The 24,547-nt window shown below is 48.1% G+C and overlaps 2 protein-coding genes across 6 annotated transcripts in view; one reads left to right on the plus strand and one right to left on the minus strand.

The window, feature by feature from the left end:
• LOC129380411 (uncharacterized) overlaps positions 1 to 16,264 on the minus strand; it is a 70,592-nt gene extending 54,328 nt beyond the window's left edge. For all 3 annotated transcript variants that reach the window (XM_055061249.2, XM_055061250.2, XM_055061248.2), the window contains exons 1-2: positions 16,209 to 16,264; positions 8,611 to 8,781 (exon numbers count right to left, since the gene is read on the minus strand). The gene's annotated coding sequence lies outside the window, so the exon portion shown is untranslated. The remainder of the gene's footprint in view (positions 1 to 8,610; positions 8,782 to 16,208) is intronic.
• A 157-nt stretch (positions 16,265 to 16,421) lies between these two features.
• Positions 16,422 to 24,547, plus strand: part of kn (EBF transcription factor knot) — a 139,420-nt gene continuing 131,294 nt past the window's right edge. For all 3 annotated transcript variants that reach the window (XM_050192992.2, XM_050192993.2, XM_055061247.1), the window contains exon 1: positions 16,422 to 16,702. In XM_050192992.2, the coding sequence (XP_050048949.1) occupies positions 16,437 to 16,702 (266 nt within the window). In that variant the 5' untranslated portion in view covers positions 16,422 to 16,436. The remainder of the gene's footprint in view (positions 16,703 to 24,547) is intronic.

The following is a 24,547-nucleotide window of genomic DNA, read 5'->3' on the forward strand; positions in this document are numbered from 1 at the left end:
ATTGAGGGCACGTTAAAGATCCCGTGGTGGTCAAAGTTAATCAGTCGTCCCCCATTACGGCGTGCCTCATAATCGAATCGTGGTTTTGGCTCGTAAAACTCCAGCACAAAAAAAAAAAGAATTACGGGAAGCTAGCAGGCGCCGTGCCGCTGAGTCGCAACCGTTGATAGTCGTTGCTGTTGATGAGTTTTTCTCCGGCGCGTCGATTATAAGAACGCGATTGCCGACATAAATCCAAAAACCGATGACAAAAACGCGATTGAAACTGAGTGCATTCGTTAGGCACACTGAGAACGCGTAGGAAATATTAAAATTAAATGCTGGGGTATTACGTGCGCAAACTACCATCCGATTATGAGGCATGACGTAGAATAGACTGACTTCGTAATATTTATTACAAGCTGGATTTCGTTAACGAGCACGGTACAAGGGCATTTTTGCATTTCGCCTCCATCGAAATGCAGCTGCCGCGGCCGGGATTGGAACCCGTGACCTCGTGCTTAGCAGCCTAACACCAAAGCCACTAGGCAAGCACGGTGGGTCGCAGGCTATTCGCGTGGCTCTTGATACTACACAAGGAGCAACTCGCGTGGACAAATGGCGGGGCCACAGTTAAATAAAGAACTACGGACCAAAGTCGCTGCGACAGTCTTGGCCGTCTGCACCGTGTGCCCCCACGCGGCTAAATGCGTCCCAACGCGCCTTGACAGATGGTCCTCGGTGACAGCCCTCCACGGAGGGGCAGTGCGCAACGTACTGGTGGAGACGCAACTCCGAGGCAGTCTGGCGAAGATCCTACTTTACAGTCCCTCCGCGCATGCTATGTACACATCTTGACATGCCTCTTGAGCGCTCGATGAAATGACGCCACTACTGACGGCTGATACGAGCGCTGACGTAAAAGTAACGAAGCCAGGAGTAGAAAGTGAAAGGAGGCAGGCTTAACCCACCTGCTCTCCCTATAAAAGTGTGACGTGTCTCTCCCCTCCGACGTACACCGGGCAACGCCGCCTTTTCAAACGATATGCGTCAACATTGAATAATGTTTGTTTTCTTGTGCTTTCTCCTGGCAAGGAGATTGACCGCGCACATTTGCGAATGTTTACCCCAACCGCACGAAACAGTGCAAATCTTACTGCGCCCGCTATGGCATCATATGCTTCGTACTGTGGGCGAAAGGGCGACTTTTTTTTTCAGCAGGTGCAGCAGCAGGTGAAGCCCGAAATAAGGTCATGCGTTGGTCCCTTGCGAGCATTGCATATGGGATCGCCTCGTGCTAACGGCTTTATTCCTGCAGCCTCCTTTTAGGGCTTTTGCTGTTGCTCTCCGCTATTATTTCCCTCTTTCATTTCTCCTTACCCTTCCTCCCGTGCAGGGTAGCAAAGCAGAATCCTTTAGGGTTAAGCTCTCTGCCTTTCCCAACCCGTTTATCTCTCTCTCTACTTACTGCAGCGCCAATTAAACGCTCGAAACGTGTCAGTCCGTTCCGCCGCCGTCGCTTTGCCAGCTTGTCGTCCCCATCTTCACCTTCGCCATATGAAGACGAAAAAGAAGCCCTCGTTGTCCACGCGGTGAATCCAACTCCCCAGCTACGGCAATGTTCAATAATGCTTTGACGCTTGTCATTTTGCGCGGCACTCAAACAGTCTCACAGCAGGCGCTCCAAGACGACGTTGTGTGCACTACAACTCTTTTCGAGGCATCGGTCCACTGCGAGATGGAATGCAAGTTGAAAGCACAGTCTTACTAGCGGTTTCTTGATGCATGGCTGTTAACATAGTACTGTTGCCAACAGGGAAAGCGAACTCGCTGGAGGTTACAAAAGGGCATTTATTTTTACTGGGTTACCCAACAACGAGGCCTCTAAGCACTTTGGAGGAGCCAGGTGGTTTGCCTCGAGCATCGTCCCGGGGTCCCTCTGAATCGTCTTGCTGCCGCTGTTCGGCACCCTTCGGCGATCACGTGACCAAGTTACAACTTCTCAGACGCAAACTGCGGTTGGGGTCCAAGTCCAGGAATGGGAAGTTGGAATGCGAGAAGCAGGATGGCAGCCATACCTCACGGATCCTGTAAACATCATACCTCGCCGAGGCGAGAAGCGAGTGCTCTGTCAACCATCAGTGCGTAACGATAACGACGGTTGCCGCCGCCGCGGCGTTTAGCACCTCGACCGAGAAACGCTTTGCGCGATACGCATAGGCCATCGTTTCAGGCCGCAGCTAGCTTCTGCGGCATGGAGGGCTTCGCTTTCAGGGCCCTCATTTTAGCTCTGTGCACGTTATTGGTACACCCTGTTTATAGAGCGGGTGTTATTAGTGATCGATCAGTCGAGAGCTTTATCTTATGTGTCCGGGAACAACTCGAGCTGTAAATACTGGCACACAGAAAAACAGGAAAGGTAAGGCTACGGCCCAAAGTAATGGGATAAAGATATATAATGAAAATGAAAGCTGAACAAACAGGTCTATAATGAGAAACAATCCAGCAACAACACAAAATTGACATGCAGAATATACATACACAGAAAGAAACTACGAAAAGATAGCAGAGAAGTCAAGCTAGAAAGAAGGCTCAAGAGGAACAGGTACACAAGAAAGAAGACAACGCGTTTTGAAAGATATCACAATCATAAGCTAGAATCTATTTCTTCGAATTTACCTATTCATCAGTTTTGTTTGCAGTTATATTATAATTCTTTTTTGGCGATGTAGTTATAGGAGGGATGGCAGTTACTCCGGAGACCCTATCGTCGAGGTGGGCCGCCGCTCTGCGCAGCTGAGACCTCGGAATCCAGATGTGGGCAGTCCAGCAAGCCCGTGAGGCGGCGTTGAGGCAGGGCCTTGACGTACTCCCGTGGGAGACCTGAGCCCGGGTCGCGTTAAACCTTGCTGGACGTACAAGAAAGTTGTATCCATCCATCCATCCATCCATCCTGTTGTTATATGAAACTACCTGGTTCTTGGCCAATCCCCGAGAGCGGGTATGTGCCACTAACGTCTAGGCTCTACATCTGCACAGCAAGATGGAGACAATGACACTTGCATCGACTTGGCATTCTGTGGAGAGGCGAGCCTCTGTAATGCGCTTTTGACACAAAATAGTAACTCATATAATAAGGCTACGTCAAAAGTGCGCCTGTGTTGAAAAAGAACAACAACCTAAATAATGTACTGGCGAGATGAGGAGCCGTAATGCGAGGGTATTTCACAGGCAAGACAGTCTCCCTCGGCTTGCCCGCTTGCTCTTTCTACCGGCGGGAGGTTAATCACGTTGGCAAAAATCTGCGATCTAGGAGAGCCGAAGCGCCGTCGGCGTCCAGCGGGCTATTGGCGGCGGAGCCGTCAAGTGTTCGTCAATAAAAGCACGCGTGTGCGAGCGACGACGTTCCCGCCAAAGCGAAGCCCTTGGCGTGACCTCGGCTCGCACCGCGTTCGCCGAGTGCTGCAGCGCGAGCGCACCGTTCATTGGGGTCCGCCTGTGCGCCACTCCGTGCGGGGCCCAGCGGGCGGTGGCGGGCGATGGTAAAAGAATGAGCGCAGCAGCGTGCCTTCCGAGATCGCAGATCGGGCCATCTCGAAGGCCATGCGTCACGTCTTCAGTTTCACGCCGCGGCCACTATACAGGCCTGGTAGTTTATGAGAAAATCACAAATCTTTTTCAGTCCAATTCTTTCCGAAAGACAGCGCTCTATTTACCACTTTCAGCGCCCCAGCTTTCACGTCGGTTAACAAACTCGGCTGCAGAATTTTAATTAACTGTCCCTTTAAGGTACTCTCACGAAACACACCGAGGTCGCTTATTTCAACAACCCCCTATACATTGCCCGATCCACATACTGAAAGACGGTATTATGGGTTTTATGCCAATGTTACAAAATTCTGAGTCTTAGATGAATTTAGAATGAGCCCGTTTAATTGGCGCCATTCAGAAAATGACGACAGGTCAGTTTACAGAGTGCGGTATTCCTCAATACTCTGCATCTTCTTAAATAATTTGATCTTGGCAGCGCTGATGAAAATTAGGAAGAAAAGTGCACCTAACAAGGAATCTTGGGGCGCACCACTATAGACACCGAACAAGCAAAAGAAGATTGTATTGCCGCTCACGAAGGAGGAGCTATTATTATTATTATTATTATTATTATAAATATTATTATTATTATTATTATTATTATTTTTATTATTATTATTATTATTATTATTATTATTATTATTATTATTATTATTATTATTATTATTATTATTGCCTTTACTTCGCTACCGGCGTAATTGCGCGAACCTCATGTTTCTCTTCACTCTTTCACGGCATCCTCACTTGCCCCGAACTCCTCAGCTGTATAATGTTTCGTATTCCGCGCAACGTCACCAGAGAACATACACCTTTCCATGTTCCCGCCTGTCATTCCTTAATAAGGAGCCAACAAAGACACCAAGCACAACATAGAATAAATTACTTGTACTTAGCATCGAACGTGTAATGCAAAGACGTGGGATCGTTCCCCACCTGCGGCAAGTTGTTTTTTCATACAGTTTCATTTCCATTAATTTATCATTTCTTTAATTCAGTTAGCAAGTAGAAGCAATTTCCCCTATGTTGCCCTTGGTGTCTTTGTGGCTTCTTATGATATGATTAATAAAAATCGGGCCCCTCGGTTAACCCCCTTGATTCTCGTGCCTGTCATCCCTAACACTCAACCGTTCACACAGTACTGAGTATTTATAAAGCTTACTTTCATGATCTCGATAGTTCTGATAACTCGCTGTCATTGTTCTTTTGCGCGCTTTGCGTTGTTGTGTCATAGTATCACGCATACTTTCGCATATTGTAGAACTGCCATTCTTCTGTTTCGTACTGAAAACACCATGTATCTGCTCCTGACCAAACTTCGCAATGCCGTGAACGCATTGCATATATATATATATATATATATATATATATATATATATATATATATATATATATATATATATATATATATATATATATATATATATATATCATAAATAGTGAACAGAGACACCAACGACCAAGATAGAATGGAAATGAAAATGGCTGAAGAAACAACTGGCTGCGCCGTCGCATCCGCGGTGCCGTCTTCCCATCCTCTTTCTGGGCTGTTTATGCTGAACCTCACGCCGACGCCGATGGCGACGGCGACGGCAGAATTGCGCCTGGAGTGTCCTTATAATTGCTATCGCGATAAAATGACGTACTGAATCAATTTGGGGCTCCATCTTTACAATGTAGCGGTCCACGCAAAAATGTGGCCTGATCAGCATTGTGTTGTATATTTTGCTGTCGATTTACTTAGAAAGCGTTAAAAGAGTAAATTGTGTTTTAAGCGAGAGAAAAATTGTTGAACTGCACAATCGCAACATTGCGGGGAGCATCTCTTTGTTTCGCCTTCACTGCACAGCACGTCGGTCGGCGTTTTAGCCCGGTTCGTTTCAGGTGTTCCATTTTGATGCGAAAGCACCAAATGGCCCACTGAACGAAAAAGCCGGCGTCTGTAGCAGCGAAACGGCGCCTAAATTCCCATTTGGCTGCCACGCCACGTCACGAGCACGCCTCGACGGAGCAGAGCGGGTGAAACGAACCACCTGCCGCTCGCTAGCGCGTGCCAGGTGTCGAATGAGGGCGTCGCCGCGGTGCCAGCGCGTCTCTCGCTCTTGCCGTGTCGCTCTCGGAAGCCGGCGCGGGATTCGTACCTCAACGCCCCCCCCCCCCCCCCCCTTCTATGGGCTTAGGTGCGCTCGCCTGCCGGCCTTGGTGGCCGCTGCTGCTTCATCGGTCTCTCGTCGCGCAGGACGTCGGTGGTATGAGGCGTTCGCACCGCAGGATGCTGCTACTTGCCAGCTCGGGCAGCACGTACCGCTATGTTACAATACTCGCAGCTCACAACTCGAAGGACCGCTCAGTGGCGTTCAACTGGACATGAATGATTTCACATTCACAACTCATAAGTGCGTATGTGTCCTCGGATTTTTGTCTTTTTGTAGACAAGGTCTTCTTTGGCGACTTCAGATTGATTTGGGATTCGTGAATTCTTGGTTTCTGGCCACTTGCATCTCCTAAATTATACGATTTTAAGCCTTTTAATGCGCGTACGACAAGGAAACGGGCGTCAAAATGAAATTTCCCACAAAAAAAAAGTAAATGTACTAGATACGCGTTCTTACTTCTCTGTACATAGCTGTAGGATAATTTCGCACGTCTTTTGTGTTCTCAGCTTTGTTTCGACGCCTGTTTCCTCGTCCTACGTGCAATATAGAAGGCCTCGAGTCATCCAATTTACAAAACGAAAGTGGTATGAAACCCAGACCTCACGAACCCCAAATAAATCTGGAGTTTCCAAAGAAGACCTTGTCTTCAAAAAGAAGGAAAAGGAACACGTGAAACGAGCCAGGTTAAAAGGCCAACTGATGTGTTGTGCAGTGAAGGCAAAACAAAGATGTCCCGCGCAACCTTGTGATTGTGCAGTTCAAACATTTTTTTCTCACTTAAAACAGAATTCACTCTTTTAGAACTTTCTAAATAAATTAGCAGCAAAGCATACTATACAATCCTGATTAGGACATATTTTTACTTGGACCGCTACATTGTTAAAATGGAGCCACAATTTCAGTGACAACATAATTTTTTCCAAGTTTGTCGTAACTTGAACAGAAATTTTAGGTTTCATTTCTTCTCAGAGTATTTTTATCATTCAGTATACACATGTACCAAGCCCAAGTTGTGAATATGTTCCTCACAGAGCAATTAGTTTTTCTCTAAAAATATTAAATATGCGGCAATTGTCGAATTTCTGTCATGACTAAATGTAATATAAATCAAAACGAAAAGTAATATACCACTAAAGCCATGAAAGAGTGCTGTACGCAGAATATAGAAAAGAGAATTCGCAGTAATAGGTCAAAGCAATAATTTTGTAGAAATTTTTCTGTCCGACGTAGTTTCACTTGTGTGCGCAACTTTCGTAGCACTCTCGCGGCATCAGCAATTTATTTACAGAAAGAAATCGTCTGAATAATTGCTTCCCACATTTAGGTAAAATTGTGTGAGTTTTTCTTCAGTAGAATAGGAGGTTGTCGCAAAAAAAAAGGACCAGTATACTTTACACACACACACACACACACACACACACACATATATATATATATATATATATATATATATATATATATATATAGTTTCTTTTTCACTTTGCCACTCATAATGCTAACGCGTCCAATATGTATCTACCTCAAGTACCCTTCCTTATCACTCTGCAGTGTACGCTATCAGTCGACGAAGGCCTTCTTTTCAAGTGCATGGGGGGCGCTAATGGTCACTAGCTACGAGGTCACTAAAGGATTTTATGAATGATCCGTTCTTGGCCCTCTTTTCTTCTTACTGTTTGTAAATCAAATTTCGTCAGCCAGTTCAATACTCTTTTTTCTTCGTATATGCTGACGGCCTGAAGCTATTTAAGGCTGTCGAAAGTGCTTGCGTCTGCGTTCACCTGCAAATAGACATTTTCTCACTCTCAAACTGGTGCAGAGAGAATATAAGGCTTTATAAGGTTGTTCATGGCACTATACATTCTTGATCATGCGCAATTTCGTGTGCCGCAAAAATATGCGTGGCATCAATGCGCGTTTTCTGCGTGACGTCTTCTTGCGGTATAGAGACTGTGCTGTGGCTAGACTTGGAAAAAACATGCAACAATTACCTGCATTCACATATTTAGGAGTTCATTCCCTGTGTTCTTCTGCACAAGTGTGAATAATCATGTTGCATGATTAACTCACTTTTACGCTCGCTTTCTTTTTTCATGCATGTTTGCTTCTCTACCTCACATTTTGTCAATCACATTTGCCTTTTCTGCACATTGTGTGTCGTGTATTACTCCTTAAGTGACCAGTACAAAGGCTTGTTGCCTTTCCTGGGCAGTATATAATAAGCATTTGATTGATTGATTGATTGATTGATTGATTGATTGATTGATTGATTGATTGATTGATTGATTGATTGATTGATTGATTGATTGATTGATTGATTGATATAGTTGTCGCCCACGTATATTTTTAATACCATGCAACATATAGCGAAATTCCACATGTTCCGGTGTGGCTTACCTGGAGAGGCAGACAATTCTTGCACGGCATATCGCAATGTCCAGGCAGTTAATTAAAAAGATGGACTATTTAACTTTTTTAGTTGTTTCCTTCGTGACAGAAGTCTAAATTGCCAAACTGAAGCCGAGCAGTAGCGAAGCAACGTTAGCAGAAGGCCAGTTTCAAGATTCGAAAGTGTACGACGAAATGAATTGGCCACTGAGCTTTCAGTTTCCCAAAAGCGTCCCTCTAATACAGTTTGGGAATAAGGCTGGAACTCGGGCACACTTGCCAGGAGAAAAAGACGCCTCGTGAGGGGCGCTGCAGTTTCCGTCAAGCGCAGCCACTAATGCTCCACTGCCAGGTTTCAATGCCCCAACAGGTGCATCAAATTTAATATCTACGAATTAGTGAATATTTTAATTGATTTCCCGATGATTCTGATTTCTCATGCAGGTAATTCCCGGCACCTAATGAAACAGATGGCGCATACATTAGTTGTTTATTTATTTACCCGCCGCGGTAGCCCTTGCGTTCCGCTGCTCAGCTCCAGGTCGCGGGCTCGATACCGGCGCCACTTGCAACTCCGACGGGGGCCCCGTGACGTGGATGCGCGTGCAAGGGGCGGCCGCGAAGATTGCCTCCCACTACGGCGCGCCTCATCGTCACATCCTCGTCTTGGCACCTGAAACCCCGCAAGTTATTTATTTATTACATACCGAGCACTTATGTCCAAACAGGAAGGGAATCATACAGCAAAAGGAGATACAAAGTACTTGAATAAATAATCAATTGTTATTCCGGACTTTAAGGAAATATTATTAAGGAAATATCACGTGTTGTTCCGCGAGAAAGAAGCGGAAAACATTTGTTGGTGCAGATTCTCTTCCCGCATTCATACCGGCAAGTGACTAGTGCCTCGCAGCCATCGGTTGAAAATGGCCGCTTCGGTCGAAAGGCGACCGTTTCGGGTCCGCCGCTCACGGCTGGATTTTTCAGCTCAGCGGCTGGAGTCGCAACGCTTCTGGAGCAATCGTCGCGATTCGGTGACGGTTATTCTACGTCGCCATGGCAGTGCGAGCAAGCCGCTGTAGCTTTCTTATCTGTTTTTTTTTTTTTTCGTTGCGCCGGAAACCACGATATATCAGCGGACACCGCCGCTGTACGTTTCAAGGCACTTGTAACGAACTCCTCATCACAGTGAGTGACGCGAGCCCTAAAGCATAACACGAGTGCGATGCTCTTACCAATTCGTAAGGGCATCGCACTCCTAATGCGAAGACGTGGGTTCTTATTCTACCTGCGACCAGTCCTTTTCTCTTCCACTTACATTTCCATTAATTGATCATTTCTTCAACATAATGAGTAAGTACAAGTAATTTCGCCTATGTTGTCCTTGGTGTCGTTGTTTGTTGGCTTTGTGTGTGCGTGTGTGTGTGTGTTCCAAGAGTATTTCACGCGTTTTCTTTTTCTCCAGCACCACATAATGAAATTCTTAACTACTATATATATGGCAAAGACAGCATAAAAATTAAATAAATGTATTCAGTAAGTAAGCCATCCATAGTTCTATCGGACAGGGAAGTTAATTCTATTCGGAATGCGCCAGCGGTTGGGCGCCTGTGTTTCAGTTTTTTTTTTTTTCTTTTTTTGTGAGTTTCGTGATCATATGGCTCGTTGGTAATTGAACAAATTAAATTCTGGTGTTTTACGTGCCAAAACCAATTTCTGGGAACAGCATATTATATGATAGTGGCCCAGTTTACTATTGGACTATCTCCAGGATCGGCCCACATTTCTATAATACCTACAAAGTGGTTTAAGTCCGCCTACAGTGCTATCGCATTATTAAAGATTTAGTTGGAAGTGAGCGCTTGTCCGTGTTTACGTTCTTCCCGTTCTTGCCTGCTTATCCCTCACCGTGAATTCGCATCACAGATACGAGATGGCCGAAGAGCGTACTTAAAAGATGCATCCTCTCCTGTGCCGCGCAGCAAACACGGCAAACAACTGCGACAAACATTTGAAACCGACTCCAATGTCGGCAGGCGAGGAACGTCGCGCGCTGGATGAGGCTCTGACAGGTGTCGCCCCCTCGCAACATCATTTTTTAATCAAGAAGTATACAGAAGCTCAACCTGGAACGCTGGACGAACAAAGAGGTGGGGACGAGCGCTCTTTCTTCGTGCGAGTTCCGGTTGCGCTCCTTTATACTTTCTGAATATGCACCAGCAAGCCCAGCTACACGAGTGCTGGTAAATTACTCTTAAATCTGCTGCTTCTATCTATTCTATTGCTCATAATGAATTATTTGATAATTTTTAATAATTAACTTCTTAATTACTTCACTTATGTCAACACAGAGTGTTAGAGCACGCTCGACAACATCAATTTCGGTTCTTTGCGGCGTATTGTATCTTGCGCGGGTCTTTTTGCCGCGTTTAAAATAAAGTCAATGGACATTAAAAAAAAAAGGAAACGATCTGTCTTCCAGCTTGCTCGCTGCAACCGTGCTTAGCGCCTGCTTCACCTCCACCGCGGGTCGGGCCGGCATTGCACTAACTTCGGGATCGGCCCACGTACGGGGAGTGCTCAGCGCCTGCTTCACCTCCGCCGCGGGTCGGGCCGGCATTGCACTAACTTCGGGATCGGCCCACGTACGGGGAGTGCTCAGCGCCTGCTTCACCTCCGCCGCGGGTCGGGCCGGCATTGCACTAACTTCGGGATCGGCCCACGTACGGGGAGTGCTCAGCGCCTGCTTCACCTCCGCCGCGGGTCGGGCCGGCATTGCACTAACTTCGGGATCGGCCCACGTACGGGGAGTGCTCAGCGCCTGCTTCACCTCCGCCGCGGGTCGGGCCGGCATTGCACTAACTTCGGGATCGGCCCACGTACGGGGAGTGCTCAGCGCCTGCTTCACCTCCACCGCGGGTCGGGCCGGCATTGCACTAACTTCGGGATCGGCCCACGTACGGGGAGTGCTCAGCGCCTGCTTCACCTCCGCCGCGGGTCGGGCCGGCATTGCACTAACTTCGGGATCCGTCCACGTACGGGGAGTGCTCAGCGCCTGCTTCACCTCCACCGCGGGTCGGGCCGGCATTGCACTAACTTCGGGATCGGCCCACGTACGGGGAGTGCTCAGCGCCTGCTTCACCTCCGCCGCGGGTCGGGCCGGCATTGCACTAACTTCGGGATCGGCCCACGTACGGGGAGTGCTCAGCGCCTGCTTCACCTCCGCCGCGGGTCGGGCCGGCATTGCACTAACTTCGGGATCGGCCCACGTACGGGGAGTGCTCAGCGCCTGCTTCACCTCCGCCGCGGGTCGGGCCGGCATTGCACTAACTTCGGGATCGGCCCACGTACGGGGAGTGCTCAGCGCCTGCTTCACCTCCGCCGCGGGTCGGGCCGGCATTGCACTAACTTCGGGATCGGCCCACGTACGGGGAGTGCTCAGCGCCTGCTTCACCTCCGCCGCGGGTCGGGCCGGCATTGCACTAACTTCGGGATCCGTCCACGTACGGGGAGTGCTCAGCGCCTGCTTCACCTCCGCCGCGGGTCGGGCCGGCATTGCACTAACTTCGGGATCGGCCCACGTACGGGGAGTGCTCAGCGCCTGCTTCACCTCCGCCGCGGGTCGGGCCGGCATTGCACTAACTTCGGGATCGGCCCACGTACGGGGAGTGCTCAGCGCCTGCTTCACCTCCGCCGCGGGTCGGGCCGGCATTGCACTAACTTCGGGATCGGCCCACGTACGGGGAGTGCTCAGCGCCTGCTTCACCTCCGCCGCGGGTCGGGCCGGCATTGCACTAACTTCGGGATCGGCCCACGTACGGGGAGTGCTCAGCGCCTGCTTCACCTCCGCCGCGGGTCGGGCCGGCATTGCACTAACTTCGGGATCGGCCCACGTACGGGGAGTGCTCAGCGCCTGCTTCACCTCCGCCGCGGGTCGGGCCGGCATTGCACTAACTTCGGGATCGGCCCACGTACGGGGAGTGCTCAGCGCCTGCTTCACCTCCGCCGCGGGTCGGGCCGGCATTGCACTAACTTCGGGATCCGTCCACGTACGGGGAGTGCTCAGCGCCTGCTTCACCTCCACCGCGGGTCGGCCCGCCATTGCACCACCTTGGGGCTCGGCCCATACAGGAGTAGTTTTTTTTTTTTTTTGCTTACCACGCCAACGACACGAAAATTTCCTTTGGCGGTTGACGTATACCGCTTCGCAGTAAGACGCGCAAACTAAAACAGATAGAAACATAACTCATTGAGTGAAGGGGGGGGGGGGGAGGAATACCATATGGTCGACGGTACGGACTGATATATGACGCCGTGCATGCAGTATCTAAAAACCCAAAGAGCGCGGTTGGCGCTACAGGGTTAACGTGGCACCCAAACGGTAATTTCGTCAATTGAAGTGGACACGGGGTGCCCAACGGAATGACTAAGTAAATTTGGCAGCCCGCCGGCATTGAAGAGCTAGGGCAACGCCGCAGACAGCAAGGCGATCACGAAAGCTGCTCGCAGGGCCGGACAGACGTGACGAAAGAAGGGGATAGGCGGAGACATCGACGACCCAGGCGCTCGTTCTCCAGCCATCTTTTTTTGTTTCAAGGAGCCTGCCTAGGGAACCTAACTGTTCACGTTGCTCCCACATAAATTCCAGCATTCAAAATTTGATTGTTGTGATAGGTAGTGTCGAGGACGGGCCCCAAAGTACTAATTTGCTGTAGCCACCTATTGTTTATAATTAAAAAGTTGATTACCGCAACTTCACTAATTACGCACGTAAGTCCCGAAATTGCTCTGAATCTAGAGGCTTCCAATCCGTACACTCGGTAAAAATAACGGTACGGTAATTTATATTTTTCTAATTTTAAAAATTGGGTACAGCCCCCCCCCCCCCCCCCCCCCCAAAAAAAAATAATGCCCTGTATATGTTTGAGAGCACTATGACGCTGACGCGCATGCGTGAATCCGAGTCGGCTTGTTTAATTTCTAGTATTATAGGGGGTGTAGGTCCGAAAGAGTGTCCGTTCGTCAGTAGTTAAAAAATGTGGGCCGATCCCACAGATAGTGCAATACCGGGCCGACCGCGACCCCATACTGAACGCTTTCCAAATACAGGGGGAGAATGCGCAGATTAAGGCCATTGTGTGCGCGCTGGACAGCGGCCGGCAAGTGTGGCGTGGCGAGGCCTCATTGTCCGCGCAAACCGCTACGATTATGCACATCGGTGCAAAACAGTCGTCAATCTAACACCGTGTATACGGACTACTACGTGCCTTCTACAAGACAAAGAGCAGTCGTTGATCACGTATACATACGTGGCATCAACAACGTGAAAACACTAAAAACACTAAAGTTTGTGCCATACTTCAGCAAGCACCCATAGACCCTTGCTCGGTATACTGGGAACAAACACGTACAAGAGAAAACACGAGGGATTAGTGCAAAGCGCACACGAGAAGGAAAGAGAAGGCTGTACGAGTACGGAATGTGCAATACAAGACTACACAAGTATATATATATATATATATATATATATATATATATATATATATATATATATATATATATATATATATATATATATATATATATATATATATATATATATATATATATACAGTTGCCTTTAATTCTAACATGTTTACAAAACAGCCGCAACAACAGCAGCAGGCCCAAGTCGAAGCCGAATATAACGCTATGAATATCTCGGATACTTCCCATACATGGAGGTTCGGCTAGCGTTTTTTTTTTTTTTTGCAGTTCGTTAGCATTAGGTGTGTCAAAGAGGGAAACTGTGTGTGTGTGTGTGTGTGTGTGTGAAGAGGCGAACATTACTTGCAAAAAAAAATGCAAATACATAATCAACTAATTAACAAAAATTCACCACATAAGTATTCAGCTAATTACTTTATGGCACATAATGCAGTTTACAAATCCTAGCGGGTGAGACTGTGAGGCATAACCACTTGAAAAAAAAAAACCATGTGGACGGCACTATATATTTACGAGATATGCGCCGTAAAACTTGCCGTAAAAATGCGCTGTCGTTCAACTTGTTTTCTTGACAAAACGTTGTTTTATGCGTTTTGTCAACAGAAGTAACTGGAGCACCAGTGCATTTCTACGCAAAGTTGGGGAATTAACATCTCGAAACTGGTGTCCTTCCGAGAATTAGTTCCAAGTGGATCCACCTTGCGAGCTCCCCGGCTAGAACTTGTAAGTTAAAACTTAAGTTAAAAACCTCATTGGTTAAAACTTCATTAGGTTAAAGTCTTTATGGCCGGCGCGTCGCATCGAAGAGTCGCCTGGATGCGATGCGGCGTCCAGTCGACATGCAGTGCGCATCTGGCACGCGTCGCGACTGTTGCTATAATTCGATGTGATCACATGATTTCGCCGGTGGCATGCTGCGCCGCTCCACGATGATCCTTTCCAGAGTGTTGTTGCGAATATCGCTGTTGTAAGCCACCCTCGCGCACAGTACACCTGCGACAGGCACGCCAGAGACGATGCGCACATTCATGGATGCATGGAGCCTGAGACACCGTGGTGGCTGAGTGTTGCGAAGCGCAAAAAGCAAGGGTATACGCTGTTCACATTTCATCACCTATCTTGCCATGGATAGCCATGTATGCATTGAAATTGCAAGGAATATTTGGTACCCGTGAAACCGCCTGATAGCATACATATGACTTCACGAGGAATTGTCGTGTTATCACTATCGAAGCGGTAATACTCCCGCTGTATAGCGCATTTCGGCAAATATTGCCCAAAATAACACATCAGCACTTCGCATGCTTTAAACTTGGCAACTGCAAGGTTTAAACTTGTATACAGTCAGAGCGAGCGCTATAGAGTGAGTTAGAATTGTTGCTGCTTAATGAGTTGTCATCTCTAAAGACCGAGTCGCACTCTCCTATATACAGCCCTGCCTTGAACACGGAGGAAGAGACGAAGCAAGCGTAACAACACTGAATCCAGCCCAGTCGGCGCAACACGTGATCACGTCCCGGTAAGCGCCCGCTCTTGCAGAAAGGCCAGATATGCAGGACAGCAACGTGCATGCGGCTACCGCGTTCGCACGCCGCGACGAAGCCGATTTATGCGCAGCAATAAAGCACGGAAGCTGCGCAAGCACATCGGGAGAAATTGTGCGCAGAGCGGTTGGGAAGAAATCACTCCGACGAGCACGCGTCAGTTAAAGCCTACGGGGAGTCAAGGGTATCGAGCCGAATGCTAACGGGCAAGGAGGAAAGTCTTTTGCTTCCTCCACATGTATACCTCCATGCAGCCCAGCGCAGGGCCACGTGCTGGGCCGACTTTTTGAGAGAGAGGGTGACCTCATGGGGCTGGCTGCGTGACGTAATACTCCCGCCTAATTTATTTCCTTCCTCCATAACCTCGAGTATCGAACCTAAGAAAAGGGCATCGTTAGTTTGCGAGAATATAGACACTAGATATTGCCTCGAACCCGCGGTCCCTTGTCGGCTGCAATCGTTCTAATGCGAACAGCGGAGCGTGTTGTTATTGTGCGACATAATGAAAATCCAAAGAGCATGGAGCTCTACGACGAACTCGAGCGTGTCACAAACGACGCTCGTGGCACATCGTACGAAAAGTCATACCACGGTCGTTGAAAAGTATGGAAGGACTCTGGTAATACCAACGTCTCCCAGATGAAAGGAAACGAGAAATAGATAGGTGCCATTGAAAGAAGAGCTGTCGTGATGTTTCCCGTTTTATAAATGAAACCAAAAGGCGTTTAGAAGCTGGCTCTAAAGCGCAGGGTAAACTAGAACGATTCAGAAGTGCTGAGCCACACTTAAAGAAGCGCACATGTTTCTCGCAGTTGTAAAGTCGAGAAAAAGAGCAAGCACTGCGCCAGCCGGTGATTATGCAAAGGTTCGGTGTCGACCAATTATCTCGGCACAGACGCGTCAGCGGAGCTCTTTCGAGCCAACTGAGAACCTTCGAGCAAAACGAAACCAAAGGCGTCCCGCGAAAGTCGCGCCGCAGCCCGCCTCGGGGTCGCGCTCGCGGGATGACGCCCGGCTCGGCCGGTGGCGCCATCTGCGCGCGGAGCCTCGAGGCGGCCCGAGTGCCTACCTGAGTTGTGCCGGCGTGCTGCGGCTCGGCGTCGCGGCGAGTGCGCGCGGCCGGGCGCCGCAGCGGCAGCACGTGGCGCGCACGTGGCGCCCGCGGGCTGCCATTGGGCCGCGCCGCAGTCCCGCCCCCCGGCGGCCACCCGCCGCGGGGGCGGGGCGCTCCCGTCACCTGTTGGCGGGACGCCCGTCTCCCCCCCCGGTCGCGGAGGTCTCCAGAGGGGGCAGTCCTATGGGAGGCGCCTGTTACGGGCCGCGTGTGTGCTCACAAAAGCGGACCCCCGGAGGTTTGGCGGAGTCAAATCGGCCGGTCCCGGCGCGCTGTCAGGCGGCGCGCTCCCCCGGGCCATGGCGGCGCGTGGCAGCTGAAGGCACGTTTATGTTCGGCCTACAGGACGCCGCGGGCCTGAGGGGCCCCATGGCCGGCCTCAAGGAAGAGCCGCTGGCGCCCCTGCGCGCCGCCGGCTGGATGCAGCCGGCCATGCTCGACCAGACCAGGTGAGGACGACTGCTGTGCCAACACCGATGACAACAAGTGTAACACGTCTCTCACAGTGTGTGCAACGATATATATATATATATATATATATATATATATATATATATATATATATATATATATATATATATATATATATATATATGAACTACTATTGTTATCACTCTCGACTGCGCGTAGCCTGGAAATAAGCAACGTTCGTTCACGAGCTAGCATCGCACGCAGAGAACCCGAAACAGTTCAGGAGCCTCGCCAATACCATGATTGCAGTTCGCCTGTAGCGGAACCATGCAGCAGAACGAAAGGACATCGCCAGGATACGTGGCCTTGTTATATGACACCCGTTAAATCACGCTAATTTTGTTGTAAATATTTAATGACAACACCAGCAAGACTACGTTAGCTCATAGAGGCTATAAGGCTATCAACTCATTCCACGTTAGAGAGCTACCTGGATGTTGCTTTGTAAAGGCATATTAAGGATGCCTTATTTATTGCCTCCCCACTTCCGGCACTTCTTTTTTTTTTTCTTATATACTCATCCAACTGCATTCCAGCTAGTTAACTGCGTTAGAGGTGGATGGAGACGTTGGAATCAATCAGCGTTCGACCCTCCACCGCTCATTCGATTACGCGCGCTTTATTTATCCACCCTGTGGCACTCCAATCACTCCGGTCAGATGCAACCTGAGCATGCGCGGTGTTCATTAGCAGAGCTGGCACCTTACACACATTCATGGGGTAACTGTGAGCGTCAACACTGTTCCAGAGCGTTCTTGTGTTTGAAACCAAGGCCTCGCATATTACAGGTAGTCAAGGGTAAAATGGACGCCGATCAAAAAATAATGATAAACAAAGGAGACCCTTTAGCTGCAAGAACGAGTGACGGCACGAGAACCGAAACGTCTTGCATATATTTGTTTTCGTTTGCAGTTGCCGTCGCCCCACCTCCCCCCCCCCACCTTTTTTCCCCCTCTGACTATGATATCCACAACCAGACGAGCTTTCGCCAAACCATTGACTGTGTTAATAAGAAATGCTTGCATTTTTGCGTTGTGCAGAAAATTGGTAATATAAAGAACTGCCATGTATTGCTCCGTAGTTGACTATATAGGCGGTATATACCGATGGCCACCTGCTACTTTCGCGTATACCAACGCTAATCCACGCGCGTAAGCCTGAGGAGTGTCGCAGATAATCCGCTGTTGATAGGGTGATGAATGTGGCCCTGTATGCGCAGCCGCCAAATGTTTCTCACGACCAAAAGTAAAAATGTCAGGCGCCATCGTATTTTGTGTGACATATGCCACAATGCCATTCGCGCTTAGCGCTCAACTGCCCATCACGCGATCAGATGAGTGCGCATATGTCGACATGCACACAACGTCAGTGCCAGCGAAGGCAGATTCGCGAGCACGTGGACACCGTGTGCAAGCAGGGCCGCAGCCAGCGGCCGAGGCAGCGCGGGAACTTGCTTGCTCCCTTTCCTTCTCTCTGTGCGTGTTTTGTTTGTTTAATTTTACTTACTTATTTTAAAATTTTCGTTTGGTTCGTGCGCGACTTCTTCGTGGCACAGTCTGGGAAAGCCCATTTATCACGCGCTTGTGTTCATGCCTATTGAAAAGTGACAATGAGGATTGCAACACGAGAAACAGCGCAGACCCTTCGAATTACGATGGTGTTTTTGCTCAGAACGGCGATTTATCTTGATTTAGGACGGCGATAGCAGTCACACGGACGTCATCGTATTTTTATGCGACCAATGCATGCCGTGCCATGGCTACGTGTTATGCAAATGTTGTATACATTATTCGAATTGCTGCAAAGACCCACAGGTCTTGCTGCAGACGTGAATATCATCGTGATGCCCACTCGGTTTCATCCGCGAGTCGTGCCAGAGACCTCGTGGATATGAATGTACACCGACATTTAGAAACTGATTTTCTTTTCATGCGGGTGGTCGGGATATTGTCACAAAGCATGGAAATCCTTGGGATGCCGAAGCGGCCATGTTATGCAGTGATTCTTTTCGTTAGCCTTTCTTCTTGTTATATATATATATATATATATATATATATATATATATAATGTACAGTGAAGTAGACGTGCGTATGTATATACCTCCGCGGTCTCGCCACTATCAGTAACTTGCTGGGAAGGGGGATAAGAAAGGAACAGAATTGATGGAAAACAATCCTTAAGGCCCACGTGCTAAATATCTGTACAAAGAGCAAGAGAGAGAGAAAGTAAGTCCTTGATTGCGCGTACAGCGGTCTCGTATGCACTGCCTCTTTCTGTCGTTCGTATTTAATGCACTTCTTTGGAGCGCTAAAACGGCTCGTATTTAACTGCAGAGAAGCTGTTATATACATATATATAGCTATTCTACAGTGTATATACCATGTGAGCGGAAACGGATTTAAGAAAAATGGTATTCAACCCACGTGTACACCGATGCTTTGGTCGCTTCTTTCAACAGGGCGGAATGGTCGAGTATCCGTCGCAGCGCGTTCGCTAATTATCTAAGATTGGTTAATTAAGTTCTCGTTTGCTGGTTTTAAGGCCAACGTTGCAATCCTATAGCATAGAAGGACGTCACAGGAAGTATATGAATAGACGCAATATATGCGCAGTTTTAAAAACGCCGTTCGCTTCATTTGGTTGGGACTCATCTGGGCGCCCCTTCTCATCCATTCGATGTAGCTCGAAGCGCCGCCGACGTCATTCTCGACGCTCGCACGACATCACCGCGCGTTCCGATAATGACGCTCGGCGAGGCGTAATCTTCGCGAGATCAGATCTGATAAGCAACTGCGCTGCAGGTTTGGTATGAAAAGGTGTCGCAAATAAGTACGCTCACAGGGCGAAGATATATCTATATTGGAAACGAAAAAGAAGAATGCATAAGCCGACCGTCAAGAGCTTCCTCAGATCAGAAGTTTTCGTATATGTGTCTAACACGGTATGTTCAATGCCGAAGCATGGAAAATACTGTTTTGTGACGGACATTCTTTTTTGTTTCTCCGCTCATTCCGCCTTATATATAATGACACGTTTACCTAGGCCAACAATTTATTTGTAGCACCCGTTCAGGTTAAACTGCAGTTGCGAGTCTGCGCATGTGTTGTGTGTTTTGTCCCCGGGTTTCGTCGCACAGTAACAACATGAATTCGTACAAGCTCGCCCGGCTTTCAATCCTCCCAACCTCTTCTTCTGTAATAATTAACTTCTTCTGCGGGCTGAAGAAACTCCGCGAAACGTGAAAAAAAGAAAGGAAAGGACGCCCGTGATCTGCCCGCTTGCGCGCCGCGATTGCAGCGCTCTCAAACGTACCGCGTGTAAAACGAGCAGCGCTGCTTATCGCTATCACGGAGTGCCGCGACGGAAGCTCGGCGGTGGCGTTAATCGCGCTGCCGAATCGCTGCCCTGTCGATCAGCGAGTGGCAGCGCACCTGCAGGCTAAATGCGCCGTTGGCTGCATACGTTCGAGAGCACTGCAATCGCGGTGCGTCAACGATGATCATGTCACGGGTTTCGCTTTCTGTTTCTTTTCATATTTATATAGGGTGCACGATTACGCAACAGCTAGAAAGTTCGAAGCTACCGAATTAGATGTCTTCTAAAGCTCTCTGCAATTTTCCCAGTGGATGTTTTGCCCTGAAGCTGGTGCTTGCGAAGTTGGTTAAATGACCTTGACTAATTGTGCAGTTATAAGCAGAATACACAAGATAATGTGAGTGACTTGCTCCACAGAATGACCAACAACATGCATTTGGTCGTGGCCTCCTAGGCTGCTTAAAATATTTGTAAACCTTGGCTAAAGTGAGCTGGGACATCTCTCTATCTGTGTGTGTGTGTGTGTACGTGTGTGTGTTCAATAGCTGACAGCAGCGCCGTGCCGCGGAGCTACCGGCAGATAAGGGCCGGGCCGTTCTACAATAGGTGCACCGCTGGGAATGGATACGCTGGCTTCGCACTTACAGCCTTAAATGGCAAAAAAAAAAAAAATGGGCAAGAATATATATATATTATGTGGCCGCAGGTGGCATACGAAACGACATCTTCGCATTACGCTTGCGATGCTCTACCAATTCAGCTACCACGGCGACGTTTTCCCATCCCGTTGCTGGGGTACTTGTGTTGTACTGCTAGAACTAACCCTGGGAGCGTTAGCCAGCAGCCACCACTCACAAACATTGGGGGCGCATGTGGAACATCCTTTGCACGAAATGCGATGACGCGGGTTCGTATCCCACCTGCGGCAAGTTGTTTTTTCATCCACTTTCATTTCCACTAATTTACCATTTCTTTAATTTAATTAGTAAGTACGAGTAATTTTCCATATGTTGTCCTTGGTGTCTTTGTTTGTTAGCTTCTTATGATTAATAAAAATCGGGCCCTTCGGTTCCGTTTCGTCTCGTTCATATATATATATATATATATATATATATATATATATATATATATATATACACGCACATGTGTGTGTTTGAATAAAGGACGTGGCCAAAGAAAAATGACAGGCTTCAATTTATCAGTTTCAGTAGAGTCCCTGAAGTATATAGGAACTGGAGAGCCCGTGAGTGCGACATTGCTGAATAACTAGTGGCCGCTGAAACATGACACCTCATGAAGTGAGTGTGGCCTGGCTATAAGAACGCCGTTGCTGCAAAGTCGACCTGCATGAAACCAGCCTAGAAAAAATGATCGTTTCGTATTAAAGTAATCGCTAGGCATAACTTGGTTGCAATCGAACAAGAGTTACTGGAGATAAAAATACAATATATAAGTTATCTCTCCATGCTTTTTGCATGTTAGGTATCTACATTCAAGTGTCTCGGCTGAGCTTTTCTATATGTATACAGGCGTGGAATATCAGTCTGCGCGGGGTAACGTTTTTTGCACACCTTTAATAATAATAATAATAATAATAATAATAATAATAATAATAATAATAATAATTATTATTATTATTATTATTATTATTATTATTATTATTATTATTGCCTTGTCTATCATATTCATTGGCACGGTCCTACAAGCCAACTGAGTCTTAGACCGACCTGCTTGTGTTGTTTTGTATGTTTTGTGGCAATAAACATTATTATTATTATTATTATTATTATTATTGTTATTATTATTATTATTATTATTATTATTATTATTATTATTGTTGAGTAAACTTTCTTAAGTATGACAAAGTTCAATGGAGAGTCAAAATTACTTCGTTATATCCATTATTGCCCTTTACGGCAATATATTTCCAATGGAGTGCACAACAAACAAACACGCATAGAAGAAGACGACTTGCGGAAGCGCTACGCGGTGGCGTATGCGATGAGATTTTAATGAAACAGCAACAAGGGGGCACGTGGCACATAATATGGCGCGCCGACTGCGCAGCCGATCCGCCGCTCGGCTCTACCGTGTGGGTGAGCAAGGCCAACAAACCTCGCCACACCCGCCTGGCTTGGCCGACTCTTTTGGCCTCCGAGATTGCACTGGCGCCGCCGACGCGATCTCAGAGGCCACGCCCACCAGCCCGCGCAGTGAGAGAGAGAGGGATGGACGCGCTGGCCTCTCGCACCACCGTCGCGTTTCCCTTTCTCCGCCGAGGCAAGCGCGATGGCAATAACGAGCCGCTGCTCGGGCATGGCCACATGGCGCGTTGCTCGACGTCGGAGTTTCTAACTTCTGCACCGAATGTGGGTCCGCGGAAAGCTATATATTCGACTTGTAACGGTCTGGTAGTTTTTGGTTTCCGAGACAAATCTAGTTCGTTACATCCATTGGCAGGACAATTTTACTTCGTTACAAGAGATTTCAACTACACGGATGGCACTGATTATATCCCGTGTCGTTGTAACGAGGTTCGAATGTACATGGATTTGGACGACCGCGGTTAGTTGGTTTCGTTCATTTGCGTACTATGCTTTGCCTTTATTATTATTATTTTTGTGTGCCTATAACGCACGGTCAGTCTGAGAGCGCGGTACGTAGAAGAACCGTGAGCGTTATAGGAATTGCGGGTACGGTCTCTCACTGTGCTCCTCATCACGCGTCAGCGGAACCAGAGCGTTATGCCTGGCGCCTTTATTGCAACCTTCCATGCGTGTGCGATACACGTGTGTGCCTGTCGGTTTTGTGCGCGCACTTGCGGAAGCGTAAAAGTGCACGAAAAAGATCGAAGCCACAATCCGTTTCTTTTCTCTCTCTCTCTCTGTTCCTTCTTCTTTATTGCTCCCCAGATCCGCGAGTGAAGCCGAATGGCCCGGAGTCGCAGTCTTTCACAATGCCGGCCGGTGGGGCCGGGATGCAAAAGCGCTTGTGCGCCCACTTAGGTGCGCGTCAAAGTCGAAGCCAATGCTTCCCGTCTGGCGTCCCTCGTATAGCATCCTTCGTAGCCAGCGTCGAGACGCTAGACTACACAATCTAGTCTTCACTCTTCTATTCGCGCACATTCGGGATCTTGATATGCGCATAGTCAAAGTATACGCACTTTTGACCAGGTCGTTTTGTTCTCCGCGATATAAGAAACACCAGGGACAACTGAATGGATTTGATGAGCACTCGATTTTAAACGGTGCATTGGTCAAAGGGCTACGAAGCAGCCATGTCTGTCTTCAAGATATTTCTGCTGAGCGTCTATTTTTGACTCATAAAACAAGTGGTTTGTGCTACAGAAGTATCGAATCTTAAAAGCCTTTCATTGGTGTGAAAAAAGATTTTTGTTTTAATGGTGTATTTACGCTGTATACGCCACAAATGCTTCAGTCGTATTTAACTGTATTGCCCACGGCTTCATTCAGACTCCGTATTTAAAACTCATTGCCTCCGACGTGGTCCTCATTTACATCTCATTGGACACTGCGACATGCTGCACAAGGTATGCAAGGCTATCTCGGCGCTATTTCCACCACGCACTCAGTGGTAGATTTTGCCCCGTTACACAGCGTCCTCAGCATCCTGATTTGGCTTCGAATAGTATAGGGCACTGCCCTTAGAAATCTCAAACTCTTTGATTTCACTCTTTGCTGTTTGATGTGCTGACGTCCCGTCGGTCGTGCATTGCGCGCATCCTCTATACACTCTCCGCAAGCCGCCTGCTTCTGTGTACCTCGTCTGCTGCAGGCGTCTCACATTAGGCCTTTTTTTTTTTTTCCGGCCTCTTGCAAACTTATCTAAAACCACTCCCTCACTTTCTGCCGAAAGTACATTGTGGATTTCACTTCGGCCGCTTTGGTGTCGGTTGTGAATGTAGTCTGAGGTGATAACCTTTCACCTTTTACACAGCTCGTAAAACAAACGTGCACTTGGCGCGTTAAGTGATTTCTTCAACGCGATTGCCCCCGCTTCGGTGCGGACGTCGTGCGAGCGGAAGAGCGATGCCTCTGACGGAACGTGGCCGCTTAGCCCAACTGCGCATGCAAATCAGTGAAGCGGCCTAATATCACCGCGAGAAGCGGATCTCTGCCGCCGCCGTTGGGACGATCGAACGATTATTCCGGCCGGTTCTTTGTATATCGAACAAGCATTAGAGGACCTTACATCCTGCTATATATACTGCGCAAAATAAAAAAGAATAAAAGAAAAGCGCTTAGTGCACTAAAGCCGAATAAATCTGCTTAATGCGTGGCGTGCATCTAACTAATGCGGACAGAGGTATATATCCCTGCATGCACTTTTCATTGGCGCCTTGCGCTGACGTCGTCGCTTTATTGTAGTCATCCCAACCGAATTGTCAGTCTTCGGCTGCTTATTAGAAGCAAGCACGTATGCCACAAAAAGGCGCTTCAACTCCTGCGCGGCACTATGGCGACCCGAATTGTGCAAAGTGGGAAACT

The sequence above is a fragment of the Dermacentor andersoni genome, chromosome 1 (genome assembly GCF_023375885.2).
Source record: "Dermacentor andersoni chromosome 1, qqDerAnde1_hic_scaffold, whole genome shotgun sequence".
NCBI lineage: Eukaryota > Metazoa > Arthropoda > Arachnida > Ixodida > Ixodidae > Dermacentor > Dermacentor andersoni.